The following is a 16,878-nucleotide window of genomic DNA, read 5'->3' as shown; positions in this document are numbered from 1 at the left end:
CCAAAAGAGACCCACGTGTATGTGGAACTATGGTATATGTTAAAAGTAGCATTTCATAACAATGGAGAAAAGATGGATTACTCAATAACTAGTTTGGGAAAAATGAATACTTGAAAAAATGGATTCTGGCTTATATCATTCAAAACAGTAAATTACTGATAGGTTAAAACATAAAAAATAAAACTATTATATGTTGACAACCTTAAGGTAGAAAAGACCATCTTAACACAACACAAAAAGCCAACAAGATAAATTTGTCTATATGAAAATAATAACCTTTCATTCTGCAAACAATATAGAAAAGTTAAAAGACAAGTAACAGGAAAAAATTTAAACAAAATAATTAATACCCAGCATATAGAATAAATCTCTGTGATCATTAAGATAAATGATAGAAAAATGAGTGACGGATATCAATTGGAAAGTCACCAGAAGTGACCAATAAACACATGAAACCTCCCCCAACCTTAGCGGTAATCAAGAGAAATGGGTATTAAGATACCATTGTGTGTGTGTGTGTATGTGTGTGCAGTCCTGCATTTTTCTATGGAGTGCATCCAGAACTTTCAACAGAATTTCTATGGGATCCATAACCTAAAAATACTGAAAACCATGCCCTTGGGGTGACAAAAGTGATAACACTGAGATAATCTGGGCTTGGACAAACTACAGCCTGTGGGCCATATAGTATATAGCCCATGGCCTGTTTCTGTATGGCTTGGAACATAAGAATGTTTTTTACATTTTAAAAGTGTTTTAAAACAAAAAATATCATGCAGCTTAGACTGTAGTTATATCCTGCTCAGTGGTTATATCCTGGAAGGAGTAATTTATAACTTTTCATTTGGGGTTAGGTATCTCTCCCCTTTGTTCTTCCGGCACTCTGTATGTTGCCTAAAAGCATTTATCACTCTGTCTTATAACTGTCTATGTGTTTGTCTCTGCCACACGACTGTGAGCACCTTGAAGATAGGGGATGTGTTGTCTTCATCAATGCATCTTAGCACTTACCACAATGCCTGGCTCCTGGTGGGTGCTCATTAAATGTTTGCTGAGTAGATCAATGAGTGGTGGTGAGGCTGCCTTATTGTTCACTCTACTACAGGTGGCACCATAGAAATGAGAAGGATTTTTTCATCAAAACTATGAGTGACCTTCTCCTGCCCTACAGATACCCAGTAATCCTGACTGCCACCTGCTATATCCCATTTTCACCTTATGACTTGCTAGGCACATACAATACGCATATAGGAGTGGAATAACTTATACTGCTATGTGGCTGGACTCATTTCTTAAGCTCTAAAACATCCCCTCCGTTTTGGTCAAGGTGATATGCTTATTGTCTTTCATTCCATGACTGGAATTCATGTTTGCCTTTGCACTTGCCATTTTTCTCCTTGAAATCACAAGCTCTTCTAATTAAACGACTATATTTTCCTTCAAAATCTAGCTAAAACTTCATGTATTCCAGGAAGCTTCCTTGAATAACCCTACATTTTCTTTGAAATTAAGTATTTGGAAGGTATCAACTTAATTTGCATTTGCATATGGCATAAGGTATTTGTGCTTCTTTTATTTATTTACTCAATTTATGTTTCATGGATACTGCCTCTTACATTAAGACAGAGACTGTGCTTCCATTTCTGGTTTTATAGAAGTTGTCAGATCTGTATAAAACTGACACTAATCAAATGTTTATCAATTAGGTCTTGCCAAAATGTCGATACAAAAGAAACTTGGGACTCATCTTGACTCATCTTTCTCATAACCTACATTTAATCAATCACCAAGTTTGTTGATCGCACCTCCTAAATCTCTGAAATCCATATGACCTCTCCATTTCCACTCATTTCTCCTGCCACATTCAGGCAATCACTGTCTCTAACACTAATAGTGGACCTCTATAAAGAGATTTTTAAAATCAGAGTAGTAAAATCGAAGTGTACTTTGGAAAGAATGCTCTAGTTTCTGGATTATCTGGGAGAAAGACAAGGCTGTACCGATCCTGTTACAATAGTTGCCTCCTTGTCCTTTGATGCTCATGCTGTCCTGTGTAACTCTACCCCTCTTCATTATGCTAATCAAATATTTCTTGAATCACTCTATAGTGAAATAAGTGAAGATCAGTTTACTGTCTTCCAACTGTCACCCGTCATCCCTTTCCCTGTCATCATTCTTGGCAATTCCATCACCATTAATTGCAATACCTTCATAATTTTCATTTCAAACTCCCTACATTTCTGACTACCTCTTGTTTCCTTTCCAGCTCCATTATTCGGGCACTCCTCACTCCAATAATCATTCAATCCCACAAAGAGCTTCAATCCATTGACCATAAGCTCCTTTCATTATCCATCATCTTGTCTCCTTTAATGTCTTCACTTCCCTCCTTATAGAGTCCAGCTTCCATGGTCCATCATTTTAATTGATTCCTCACAAACACCCCTAACTCCCTCGTCCCCCTCTCCTTCTGCCACACTTCCCTGACAAAGCCCCAACCCTGATAAACTCAAGTCCTCACCTCTTCTGTGCCTACAGGCAAGCAGCTGGACATTGCTAGCGAGAAAAAAAAAATTAAACTGCACTGGCTACTCTCATTTTAAAATTATCACCAAAAATTGCAAATGAGTATTCAACACTGCCAAATATTCCTTGCATAATTTCCTAGTAAATTCACTCACTCACTCTCCAAGAAGATTATTTCACACTGTCCTCTCCTCAAACTGCCAACACTGCCTCTTCCTTCCCAATTTCAACTGATGACCTTGGTTACTTCTTCAAAGAGAACATGGAAGCAACTAGAAGAGAATCTCCACAAACTTATGCTCCCCACCCACCCACTTACCTGCATCTGTGGCCTATAGTCTGCCGCCCTTCCTGTTACTACGGTTGAAATATCTGTGCACTGAACCAAGGCCAACACTTCCATTTATGAATTAGATCCCCTCTCCTCTCCTACTCAGGCACTACACTTCTGAAATTGTTCTATCCTTTTGCATCATCAAAATTTTCCTCCCTATTTGATCATTCTCATCAGCAAACATGTTGTAATATGTCCCATCTTAAAACAATATTCCCCTTCACTCTATAAACCACTCCCACTCCCACCCCACCTATTTTATATTCCCTTTCATAGTGAAACTTAAGGCTTTATGTTTTCACTACCTTCTCCAATTCCCTCTCTTGTTTGAAGTTTTACATTTACAGAAAAGTTGCAAACACACAAGTTGCCATATAGCCCTCATCCAGTTTCCCCTATTATTAATGTCTTACATTAGTGTGGTACATTTGTCACAACTAAGAATGAACATTGATACATTATTTATTAGCTAAATCCCATAATTTATTTGAATTTTATTAGTTATCCCCTAATGTCCTTTTTCTATTCCATGATCCCATTCAGGACCCATATTCTATTTAGGCATCATGTCTCCTTAGGTTCCTCTGGGCTGTGACTTTCCTGGTTTTTGATGACCTTGACAGTTTTGAGAGGTACCGGTCAGGAATTTTGTTAGAAATATCCCCTGATTTGGGTTTGTCTGATGCTTTTCTCATGGTTAAAATGGCGTTACACTAAAGGGGTGAGGGCTGGGAGATGAGGGTAAGGGGGATCAAATATATGGTGATGGAAGGAGAACTGACTCCGGGTGATGAACACACAATGGGATTTATAGATGATGTAATACAGAATTGTACACCTGAAATCTATGTAATTTTACTAACCATTGTCACCCCAATAAATTAAAAAAAAAATGGCGTTACAGGTTTTGGGGAGGAAGCACACAGAAGTGAAGGGCCCGTCTCACCACATCACATCAATGGCACATGCTATCAATATGACTTATCACTGCTAATGTTAACCTTGAATACCTGGTCAATGCAGTGTTTGCTAGATTTCTCTACTTCAAGTTACTCCCCCCGCCTTCCATATTCTGTTCTTTGGCAGCAAATCACTAAGTGCAGCCTACGTCATAGGACTGGGGAGTTATGATTCACCTCCATCATTGGGGGAGGGAGAGTACCTACATAGATTATTTGGAATTCTCCTGTATGGGACATTTGTCTCTACTCTCCCCATTTATTTATTTATTCAATCATTTATTTATGTAAGCATGGAATCAGGGTAATAATTGTATACTTTGGGTTATAATCCAATACTATATTATTTTCATGCTCAAATTGTTCCAGCTTTGGCAGTTGGTAACTCTTTTAGTTAGTTCCTGTGTTCCTTTACCATTGCCACATAATTGTTTTTTCTTAGCATTTCCTTCCTTTCTGGCACCACAAGATGCTCCGGGCTCGTCTTGCATTTTCCCCATCCCAGCCCTGGAGTAAGCCATTCACCAAGGAGCCCTTGGCTCTTTTTACTGGAGACTGGTATCAGAAACCAAGATTCAGGTGTGCTCATTGCTACTGGGGTGTCATTGCTTCTAGGTCCTCTCAGTGGACAGAACTAGGAAATATAGTAATATTTATGTAAAAACATGTCTATAATTATTTCTGTCTCTAGCCGTCTGTATCTATATTAAGCTAAACATGAGTTTGTACTGATGTCTCCAACTCTGATCCAGTATCACACGATTCATTCTAGCCTTTCCCTCTATGCTTATCTGTAACCACACTCTCTGGTGGTGAGAAATCGGGCTCCCACCATCTGCCATGCTTTATGTGTTCAATTTCAGTACACATATATAGCAGTTTCAGAATTGCAAATCTGTACTCATGTAACGAACAACTTTACCAACTAGAGTACAGTGTTCATGTATAGTTTTTTGTCTGTATCCTTATGGTTTCCAGTCAAAACACCGTTTTACAATGTGACTTATACCAGCACCTACTCCTCTGTTCCCTTCAATGACGTATGTCATATATTTGTAACAGGGTCAGATTCATACATCACAGGCTGCACTCCGTTCTAGTCTCTGACCTTCTAGTAGATTTTTTTTTTAATTTATATACAGTAATGTTCACTTTTTGCTCTAAAGTTCTATGGTGCTTTTTCTAATGCACAGAGTCATTGCCACGACACAGCAATACAGATTAGTTCCACCAAAACCCTGGCAACCACTGACTTGTTTTTTGTCCCCATAGTCTTGCTTTTAACAGAATGTCATATGAATGGAATAATACAGTATGTAGCTTTTTATGGTCAGGCTTCTTTCACTTAGCAAAATGCATTGAAGATTCATGCTGTCATTGTGTGAATTAATAGCTCATTCCTTTCTGTTGCCAAATAGTATTCCAGCATATGAATGGGCTACAGTTTATTTATTAATTAACCAATTGAAGGATATATTGGTAGCTTCCCATTTTTGACAATCATGAATAAAGCTGTTATTCGTGTGTGAGTTTCTGCTGTAGATATAAATTTTACAACTCAGTTGGGTGAATACCTCGGAGTGTAACTAGTTGCTGGCAAGCCTACGTCTAATTTTATGAGAAACTGCCACACTGCCCTCCAGGGTGGCCGTGTCATTTCTGCATTATCCCAGCAATAGGAGTTCGCGTTGCTCTGCCTCCTCGCCAGCATTTAGTGTTGTCAGGTTGTTGTGGATTTCAGTCATTCTACTAGGTATTTAGTAGTATTCTAAATTTCACTGCCCTAAAAATCCTCTGTGCTCTGCCTATTCATCTCTCCCCCCACTATGAGTTTTGAAATGCAGTATTTTCATTTCTAAATCAGGTGAGAATATTTTCTAATTTTTATTGTGATTTTAAAAATTTGACCTACAGGTTACTTAAAAGTATACTTCATATTTTAGGGAGATTTTCTAGTTTTCTTTTTATTGTAATTTTCTACCTTCATTTCACTGTGGCCGAAAAACATACTCAGTGCAACAGTAATTGTTTAAAGTTTTTGAGACTTGCTGTATGGTCTAGCATAGCATCTAATTTTCTGTGTGAAGGAAAGAATATGTATTCTGTTGTTATTGCATGTGGTCATCTGCATATGTCTATGTCAGTTAGGTCAGGTTTGTTAATATTATTGTTCAACTCTTCAATATAGTTGTTGGTTTTATTTGTCTGATATTCTATCAATTAATGAGGGACATGTGTTGAGATCTCTGGTGATGACTGAATTTTTTGGACTTCTGTCAAGTTTTGCTTTGTATATGTTGAGTGTTAAGTGTGTACAAATTAGAATAATTTTATCTTTTGATAGATTGCCTCTGTTATCATTATAAAATATCTCTATGTCTAGTAAAAATTCCTGCCTTATATTTTGTCTGATATTAATATATTCACATGAGTTTTCTTTTGGGTAGTGTTTGCATTGTATACTTCTTCCACCCTTTTACTTTTAATCTTCTTAAATCCTGACATTTAACTTATGTCTCTTATAAACAGCACATAGATTTTGTTTTTAAACAAGTCTGATAATCTTTGTCATTTAATTGATGTGCTAAGTCCATTTTGAGTTTAACTCTACTGTATCAATATTTGCTAATTATGACTGTTTTGTTACCTTTTTCTTTTTTGCTTGGTTTTCCACTGATTAGTAATTTCTGTCATTCTGTTTTTCCTCCTTTGTTTACTTGTTAGTTAAACATTCTTTTACTGATTTTTAAAAGTAGTTATCCTAGGGATTACAACATTTATCTTTGATTTATTACATTATGATGCAAATTAGAGAATTTATATTAACTCCGCATATTCTCCTTCCTCAACCATTGTTGTATATTTTAATTATGCACACATGTGCACATGCGTGCACACACACACACAGATATTCCACGTGACATTAGTATTCTTGTATTATACAATCAATGGGCATTCAGATCTACCCACATATTTAACTTGTCCATTACACTTCATTCAATTGTATATCTTCAAGCTTTCATTTGGCGTCATTTTACTTCTGTTTAAAGATCCTCAATATTTCCTTTGGTGTTTGGTGGCAGGTTCCTTAAGTTTTAGACAATCTAAAAACATCTATTTTATTTTCATTTTTGAAAGCTATTTTCACTGGATATAGAATTTTAAATTGGCAGTTACTTTTGCCAGGATTTTGAAGATATCCTTCCATTATCTCAAGTTATTTCTGTTGAGAAGTCAAAGCCAATCTAACTGCTACTCCTTGTAAGGTAATGTATCTTTTTTTCTCCAACTTATTTTAAGTTTTTTTCTTTTCCTTTCTTTTTTAGCATTTTTTTACTAAAATACATCTAGATGAGGTTTTCTTTGTATTTGTTCTGCTTTGAGTTATAGCACTTTTTAAAATCTATGACTTGATGCTTGTAATAGGCAGAATTCTAAAATGACCTCCAGTGACCCTTGCCATATTATAATCCCTTCCCCTGGAGTGTGAGAGGGACTGTGAATATGATGGAATTTCACTTGCATAATTAGGTTGTGTATATGGCATAGTTGGCTTTAAGAAAGGGAGATGATCCTGGATGGGGTGACCTAATCCAGTGATTCCTTAAGAGGCACAGGGTTCTTTCTAGTGAAAGAGACTTGAATGAGGAAAGGGATTTGCTGTAAAGGAGATTCTCCATTGGTTTTGAAAACGGAGGGGACTACATGGCAAGTAATACAGGCAGTCTCCAGGAGCTAAATGACCCACAGTTGACATGCAGCAAGGAACCAATGACCTCAGTTCCACAGCCACTTGGAACTGAATTCAGCCAATAATCTGAATGAGGCTGGATATGGATTCTTAGCCACAGCCTCCAGACAAAACACCCTGATTTCAGCCTTTAACACACTGACCAGAGAACCCAGTCATGCCATGCCTAATCTGATGTACAGAACTGTGAGCTAATAAATGGGTGTTGGTTTAAGCTACTAAGTTTGTGGTGATTTGGTATGCAGCAAGAGCAAAATAATACAATGCTTTTGTTACTATTAGAAAACTCTTAGTAATCATTTCTTCAAATGTTATTCTGTACCGTTCTCTCTCCCCTCTACTTCTAAGACTCCTATTACAAATATATCAGACCTTTACATGTTGCCAGGCACAGTTATAGGTGATAGAAATATAAAGATAAACAAAACAAATATTCTTGTCCTCATGAAGCACTCATTAATGGCATCCTGATCGCCCCTACACCTAAACTGACTCCTCCCATAGTGTTCTTCCTCAGTAGATTCCAGTACCATCTAATCAGTTGTATAACTGGTTCAATATGAAATCTGTGCTTCAAAATTGATACCTTTTATTTAAAATTTCTCCCCTATAGACAATTATCATATCATTATAACTTTTACCCCCTAAATGATTATCAAACCGGACCCACTGCTTTATATCTCTACTTGTCACCATCCCAGTTCAGGGCTACCATTATTTCTCACTCAAAGACCGCAATAGACTCCTAATTAATCTATCCATATACACACTTGCTCTCCCTTTAAACCATTTTGCACACTAGGAAAAGTGAACTAAAAGAAAATAGATATGGCAGTATGTAATTCCCTTTGAATAGATCGCTAGGGCCTTCAGGGTAAAGTCCAATTTCCTCATCATGTTATGTAATGCCTTCCATTATTTGGTCCCAAGCACTTCTCACCCTCACTTCCTGCTATTTATCTCTTTGTATGTTATTGCTTATAGTTTCCCAGATCCACTATATGCTTTCCTGTTTCTAAGAAGCTCATGTTCATGTTCTCTGTTCCCTCAAACTGGAAGACCTTCCTACTCTATTTTTATTCATCTTTCAGGAATCAATGGAGATATTCTCTCATCTAAGAATTCTTCCCTAACTCCCCAGAAGGAACTAGTAGCTTTCTTTTGTTCTCTCATAATACTCTGTTATGTCTCTATCTTCCTTCTTAATACATTCTGCTAAAATTACATGTTTTATGTCTTTCCCCCTAGTAATACTTGGATACTCCTCAATAGGAAGACCTATGTCTTACTCACTTTCATACTCTAACATCTAGCATGGTTCCTAGTACATAGTAGAACTCCATAAATATTTGTGGGGATTGGATTGAGTTACTTTTCTTCTAGCTTCATAACCTCTTTAAATCTGGTAAGATGTCTGCTCTAAATCTTTACTTAAGTAATAGAAATATTGACTAGATCAAGCAAAAAGTAGGGTTTGAAACAGGCCATCAAAAACTCTTCCTTTGCCTATGGTCCATTAATCAGTGCTCTTTGAGTATGGTAACTTAATTAATTAATATATTATTGTATTAATTATGTAACACATCAATATGGGTTCATAATTCTTGTTCATAAATGTGTCATAAAAGATGTGTTAAAATCTTGCTGAAATTTCATTCATTCATTCATTCATTCATTCATTCATTCATTTAATATACATGTTATATTTCCCATATTTCCATAAACTACCCTCTAATGATCTTGTCAGAAATAAAAATTAGATTTGTGTGGAATGTCTTTGTTGATGACTTCGTAATTTTCTAAGTACTCACTTGAAAACTCTTCCTTCTTTTTCTTTGTTAGAAGTGGCAATATATTTACACAAATCCAGTCTTTTTGTTTTTGTTTTAAAACTTCTGTACTTTATTTGTAACCAAGAATTTTATGTCAACCCAAACTATCAATCAAGATAAGGATAAACTAAAGACATTTCTTTATTATTATTATTGAGGTAATTTTGGTTTATAACATTATATGTTTCAGGTATGCAACATTATAATTTGTCACCTGTATACATTATAGTGTGCTCACCACCAAAAGTCTAGTATCCATCTATCATCATGCATTTGACACCCTTTACCCATTTTGCCCTTCTACACCCCACTTCCCCATCTGGTAACCACCAATCTGTTTTCCACATCTATGAGTTTATTTTTATTTTATTTTGTTTGTTTGTAGTATATTCCACATATGTTGAAATCATATGATTTTTGTCCTTTTCTGTGACTTTTTTCACTTAGCATAATACCCTCAAAGTCCATCCCTGTTGTCACAAATGGCAATATTTCATCTTTAATTCCTTTGATCATTGGGAGTAGTTTAATGATATCATCTGAGTTATAACTTATCCATGTCAGAACACATGAACTTTTTCTTTCTGAGAACATAGTTAAAATATTGTTTTTGTTGTCTTTGTAAATATGTATTTCTACAAGCCTGAGGTAATTTGGGGCCTTATTTTTCCAAATACTAATTCTTTAGGCACATGCCACCTGTTATATCCATCCTTCTTTTCCATCTTTTATATATTATCCTTAAAAAAAGAAAGGAACTATGAGCTCATTGTAGAATTTCCTGTGCAGCTCTATGGTTTCCCTCATTTCTCCTTTAATAGAATAATTTGCTGTTTCATAGTCAAAATTATGTTTTTGAGAGCTTCCCAACCTTAAGAGTCTAAAGCCATCTTAATGTAAATTAAGGTCCAACAAGTATCAATCACAATAACAAACTTTTGGAGACCAGCCATAGCTAGAAATTCTAGTCAGAGTAGGCAATTACATAATAGGTCAATCTGAATCTTTTCATGGTTATTACTAAGGAAGAAGCATTACTTCTTGAAAGGCTTAAAGCCAAGAGTCCATTAAGCTCTTGTCAATTTTTCCTTCCAAATGTCTCTCAGATTTGTCCTTCTCTTTCCATTCCTATAGATGCCTTCATCACCTCATACCTGGACTACTGCCATAAACTAGATGGTTTCTTTGCCTCCAGTCCTTCCATATTCCAATCCACTTTCCATACTTTTGCCAGATTAATCTTCTTAAAACACTTTCATCATGTCACTCTCCTGCCTGAGACCTAGCTCTAATGTCACCTTCTTTGTAAATTCTTCCTAACTCCCCTAGGAATAGTTAGTTAGCTGCCTACTCAGTGTTTTCACAGCTCTTTGTGCATACTCTTATTAGTGCACTTATAACACATATAGTAATTGTTTATTTTTCTCTCCCTATTTGCTGAGAGCTTCTTGAGGGCAGGCAAAAAGACTGGGTCATTTCTTTACAGTGGCACTCAAGGTTTTACATAATTGGCCCCATCTATCTTGCCCCACTACTTCAAGGCTTTTACATACGAGTATGTTGTTTCCTCTGCCTATCATGTTGTCCCACTCATTCTTCCGACTCATTTTTCAGGTCTCAGATTAAATATTAATTCCCTGAAGAAACCCTCCCTGACACCATTATTAACTAATTAATTAGTTAATCAATTCATTTAACAAATATTTATTGGGTGCCAACTTTGTGCCAGGCACTATTTTAGGTACTTCGGATATATCAGTTAACAAAAAATACAAAAGTTCCTGCTTTCATGCAGTCTAACTTCTAGTGGGAGGAGGCAGACAATTATAAAGTATATTATATAAGTACTTTTATAAAGTAAAAAACAATTTTACTTTATAAAAATACAATTTATAAAGTAAATTATATAGTATATTAGAAGGTACTAAGAGCTATAAAAAAAACCCAGCAGGATAAAGGGGTGTGCTGGGGTAATAGGACTTTTAAACATGGTGGTCAGGGTAGACTTCATTGAAAAAGATGACATTTGAACAAAGAGGTAGTTGGTCATGAAGACATCTGGTGTAAAGTAGGCCAGTGCAAAGACACTAGCTGGGATTGTATCTGTTGTGGCCAAAGAACAGCATAAAATCCTGTGGCTACAGCTGAGTAATCAAGGAGATGATGTCAGAAAGGTGGGGGTGGGTAGATTAGATCACATAGGGCCTTCTACGCCGACACAGAAAAACTTTTGAGTTTTATACTCTGATAGAGATGATGAACCATTGTAGGGTTTTATACAAAGAAGTAACATGATGACTTATGTTTTAAAAGGGTTGTTCTGGCTGCTGTATTGAGAATGGGGGGCCTTCTCTTGGTAAAGGGGCCAAGAGAAGAAGAAGGGAGTCCTGTTAGTAGGCTATTGCAGTAATCCAGGCAAGAAGAGACAGTGGGTAGACTAGGGTGGTGGCAGTGGTGGTGGTGAGAGTGGCCAGATTCTGTGTATTTTTGAAGGTACAGACAGAGGACTTGCTGATGGATTAGATATGAGGTATGAGAAAAAAAATGAGTGATGGTTCAAGGTACTCTGACTAAGCAACTGAAAGGATGGAATTGTCATCAACTAAGTTAGGGAACATTGCTGGAGCAAATTTGGAGGGGATCAGGAGCTCAGTTTTGGAACTGCCAAATTTAAGATGCCTATTAGATTTCTAAGTGGAGGCAGGCAGCTGGATATGTGAGTCTTGAGTTCAGGAGAGAGGTCTGAGCTGGAGATACAAATTTGAGAGTTGTACTACAGTTGATAAAGTCATGAAACTGGGTGAGAATACCACAGGCGTCAGCGTAAACAGGGAAAAGAAGAGGATCAACACTCTTGTTACTTTCCTCATAGATCCTTTTATTTTTCCTTCAATGTACTTATTATAACTTGTAATTATATATTTATTTGTTTTTATTTCTGTGATTATTTGGCTATTGTCTGTTTGTTATTACAAGAAATAGCTCCAAAGAGAGCAAAGTCTATGCCCTGTTTCCCACTACCACCAGCACCTGGCATAATAACTAGCACAGTAATATACTGGATTACATGAGTTAATGGAATGCTCCTTTACCTCAGGGTCTCAAAAATTAAATGCCCACAGGAGCTAGGCAAGTAACATAAATAAGTCAAGTATAAGAGACAATAAGGAATAGTGGAAAGGGGCGAACTAAAGAATGTTTGATCTTTCCAATAATCCTAGCCACTACTCACCTTTAGCTGATTGTTGCCAGACAAACCTAGTGTCGCCAGCTCTTCCGAATTTTTGAGAGGAGCCAGAAATGCAGATTATATATGAAATCTCCCAGTCTGTAATGTTCACAACTGCATTTGTCTGGGTCCTCTGAGAAGGAGATGCCATCATGCGAATAGATGTGAAAGTGATTTATTGGGTGAAACATGTGTGAGAGAGAATGGGGAGACAGTCTGAAACGACTGGGAGAGCTGCCAGACGATGGCGCAGGTCTAACCCCTGTGGAGGAGAGGAAAAGAGGTAAGGACTTAGACTGCAGTGCAGTTCTAAGAAGGTTTCAACAAGGTCGTTGGGGAGTCATCAAGCCGAAGGTGCCCATTAGAGGAGAACGTATCTTCAAGGAATGGGCCTTCATGAGTGTCCTTGCCACGCTCAGTCCGTGGGAAGTGTGGCCTCATGCAGCAGCGAGGCCCATTAGTTGGACATTTGAGAGACACTTTGTTGTGGGCACCATGACAATTAAATGTAACACTGTGGTGACCAGAATGGTATAGGACCAAAATACATCTTCAAGTTATATTCAGCCCCAATATGGACAGTTTTCAACTGCTCTGGTTACAAACATATATTTCACTGTCAGTGGACTATTTATATATAGATCCTGAGGGAGGCCAGAAGAGATCCCCAGTAACATCTAGGTAGTGAGGTTAAAGTGCCAGATTAGTACTCAAAAGCATTAGCTGAGGTGTGTTAAAAACACACTGCCTGAACAGAGAGGTGGTTTTATAGTAACGCAAGAGCAAAAATTGCAATCCAAAAGGAAAAATATGAGTAAATGTATTGCTTAAAGCAGTGTCTTTAAGCATTATAGGAGAATAAACAGTGAAGCCGAAAGACAGAAATAGATAATCATTGTCTACCGTTTCCCCAAAAATAAGACCTAGCTGGACAATCAGCTTTAATGCGTCTTTTGAAGCAAAAATTAACATAAGACCCGGTATTATATTATATTATATTATATTATATTATATTATATTATATTATACTATATTATATAAGACCCGGTCTTATTTTACTATAAGATCAGGTCTTATAGTAAAATAAGACCGGGTCTTATTAATTTTTGCTCCAAAAGATGCATTAGAGCTGATTGTCTGGTGAAGTCTTATTTTCGGGGAAACACAGTAGCAGAGCACTGCATATTTTTTACATGAAAGAAGAATGAGCAGTGTTACTATGCTGTTAGAGGAGAAACAAGAGCTTAAAGAACTGGGGGTTTGAAAAATAATGACAGCAGCAGCCAACCCTTCTACATGGTCACACCGAGCTACTACCAGGGCCTGGAATCTGGCCACAGCCTCATGGCTACCTCCCACCACTTCCCCACCACAGAGGCCTGCAGAGTAAGCGAGCTCTGGGCCTTCATGATAATGTGTAAGCAGGATTGGAGCATTCTGCACACCCAGGAAATGCACTTCCTGAGTGAGTGGATGGAGAGCATGGGGAGTAAAATACCATTTGCTACTCATAAAACAGAAGAAAATATCAAGGAAGAAAAAACATATAGTAAGAAGGTGGAGGAAAACAAAGAGACCGATGAACCATCAAGTGAGGAAAGTGATCTAGAAGTTGACAATGAAGGTGTGATTGACCAGACGCTGATGCCCCTCAAGAAATGGGAGAGAAAAAGCAGAGATAACTGAGGAGATGATGGATCAGGCAAATGATAAAGAAGTGGCTGTCACTGATGCCCTAAATGATAGTGAACTACAGAAAGTCATTGGCTTGTTCACAGATACCATCAAGCTGAATCTCGCTTGGCCATTCTGTATGGCAAGAGAGCCAGTGTCTTCATCAAATTATAGGAGCCAAATGCTGCCATCCAAACCCGTGACAGAGCTACTGAAATAAATCCCGATTCAGTTCAGCTCTGCAAATGGTGAGGGTAAGCACACAGACTTCTGGGCCATTGGAAAGAAGCAGCCCATGATCTTGCCCTTGCGTGTAAACTGGATTATGATGAAGATGCCAATGTGATGCTGAAAAAAGTTCCACCAAGCACCCAGAAAATTGCAGAAAATCAAAGAAAGTATGTGTGGCAATGTAAAGAGTGAGAGGTCAAAGGAAGAATGCGAAGTATTGAGAAGGCTCAGGAACAAACAACCAAAGTGTCCTTCGATAGATGATTGGACAAAGAAGTGGTACATACGAGGTCAGACAATTAAGTTCACGAACTCATCCTAGAAAAAGTGCTACACACCTCATTGCTGAATATCACTACAGTCACCTTCGAAGTACTCCCCTTGGGAAGCTATGCACTGACGCCAGCACCTACTCCACCCTTCAAAGCAATTTTGGAACTCTTTTTCTGGAATGGCCATCAGAGCTGTCGTCGTATTACACTTGATGTCCTGAATGGCATCAAAATGTCTTCCTTTCAATATTTCCTTTATCTTCGGGTAAAGAAAGAAGTGATTGGGGGCCAGATCAGGTGAGTAGGGAGGGTGTTCCAATACAGTTATTTGTTGACTGGCTAAAAACTCCCTCACAGACAGTGTGGTGTGAGCTGGTGCACTGTCGTGACGCAAGAGCCATGAATTGTTGGTGAAAAGTTCAGGTTGTTTAACTATTCATGCAGCCTTTTTGGCACTTCTAAATAGTCAACTTGGTTAACTGTTTGTCTATTTGGTACAAATTCATAATGAATAATCCTTCTGATATCAAAAAAGGTTAGCAACATCGTTGCAACAAGTTCGTGAACTTAATCGTCTGACCTCGTATATACAATGGAATATTACTCGGCCATAAGAAAAGATGAAATATTGCCATTTGCGACAACATGGATGGATCTTGAGATGATTATGCTAAGCAAAATATGTCAGACAGAAAGTCAAGGACTATATGACTTCACTCGTATGTGGGATATAAAACTGAAAGCAACACACAAACAAGACAAAGAAAGAAAGAAACAAAAAATCATAGACATAGACAACAGTTTAATGGTTACCAGAGGGTAAGGGGGGAGGGAGGTGATAGAAGACGATAAATGAGGTGATGGAAGGAGAACTGACTCTGGGTGGTAAACACATAATACAATATATAGATGATGTATTATAGAATTGTACACTTGAAACCTATATAGTTTTACTAACCAATGTTACCCCAATAAATTTAATTTTAAAAAAGTTTAAATTAAAAAAAAAAAAAGACTCAGGAAAAGGCCCGGGAAGAACCTGAGAGCACCGAGAGGGAGGAAGAAGCCAGAGGGCAATCAGGAGCTCAGTATGGCTATTTTCCAGGTGGCTTTCTTGGGGGAATGCCTACTAATTTTCCTGGAGGAATGCCAGGAATGGGAGGGGGCATGCCTGGAATGGCAGGAGTGCCTGGGCTCAATGAAAGTCTTAAGAGATGGTGAGATTCTTGCAATCATGCCAGATCCAGAGTTATGGTGCCCTTCCAGGATGTGGTCCAGAATCTGACCAATAGATCAAAATATCAGAGCAACCCACAGGTTATGAATCTCATCAGTAAACTGTCAGCCAAATTTGGAGGACAAGCCTAATGCCCTTCTGACAAAGTCCTTGCTGAAGGAAAAGCAACATAGATCACCCAATGGATGTCACTATAACACAAACCAGTGTACCTCTGACCCTCTCATGAAGAAAGCTGGGGTGCTTTGCAAAGAAACCCTACCCCTCTGCCCCACATGCAGCTGTAACTTTTTACAGTGGTTTGCCATTAGGGTGTTCATTCCGATAATGTTTTCCTACTATGAATTACAAATTTTGAACCCTCTTAAACCTTAAAAATATTTAAAACCAAATTAAGATATTGTAATACCCAGTGCAATCACCACAAAAACTATAAAGAGAGATAAACTCCAAAACACTGTGAATAAATCAAGATGGAATTCTAAAAAAAACCAAAAAACCAAAAAACCAAAAAAACAAAAACAAAACAGCAACAAAAAACAAATTAAAAGGGTGTGTTAAACCCTCCATTTTTCTTTACTAATCATTTTGATGTTTTCCTTTGAATTAATTGGGCAAAGGAAGTATTTCAGTATGGAAGATTTATTGCTCAGTTTGAATGAAATAAAGGTTTATTCAAGGGAGGCAAATGTAACATAAATAGATAAAATTTGAGTTGGGTATATGGTTACTGACCCAATTTGATTTGTCTTTCTAAATGCTTTATTTTTTAAAAGAAATGATTTATTTTGATAAAACTACTGGGGCCACCAGTATTGCAGTAGGACCTGGGT

General features: G+C 37.5%; 1 protein-coding gene and 1 pseudogene across 1 annotated transcript in view; one reads left to right on the top strand and one right to left on the bottom strand.

Moving 5' to 3' along the window:
• The window catches only part of TMLHE (trimethyllysine hydroxylase, epsilon), a 61,692-nt gene that overhangs the window by 28,219 nt on the left and 16,595 nt on the right, over positions 1-16,878 (bottom strand). The window contains 1 exon segment of the mRNA XM_033120431.1: positions 12,635-12,893. Within this exon segment, the coding sequence (XP_032976322.1) occupies positions 12,635-12,785 (151 nt within the window). The 5' untranslated portion in view covers positions 12,786-12,893.
• On the top strand, positions 14,021-16,176 carry LOC117030190 (hsc70-interacting protein-like; annotated as a pseudogene).

This window comes from Rhinolophus ferrumequinum, chromosome X (assembly GCF_004115265.2).
Source record: "Rhinolophus ferrumequinum isolate MPI-CBG mRhiFer1 chromosome X, mRhiFer1_v1.p, whole genome shotgun sequence".
Lineage (NCBI taxonomy): Eukaryota > Metazoa > Chordata > Mammalia > Chiroptera > Rhinolophidae > Rhinolophus > Rhinolophus ferrumequinum.
This window is presented reverse-complemented; position numbering and strand designations above follow the sequence as displayed.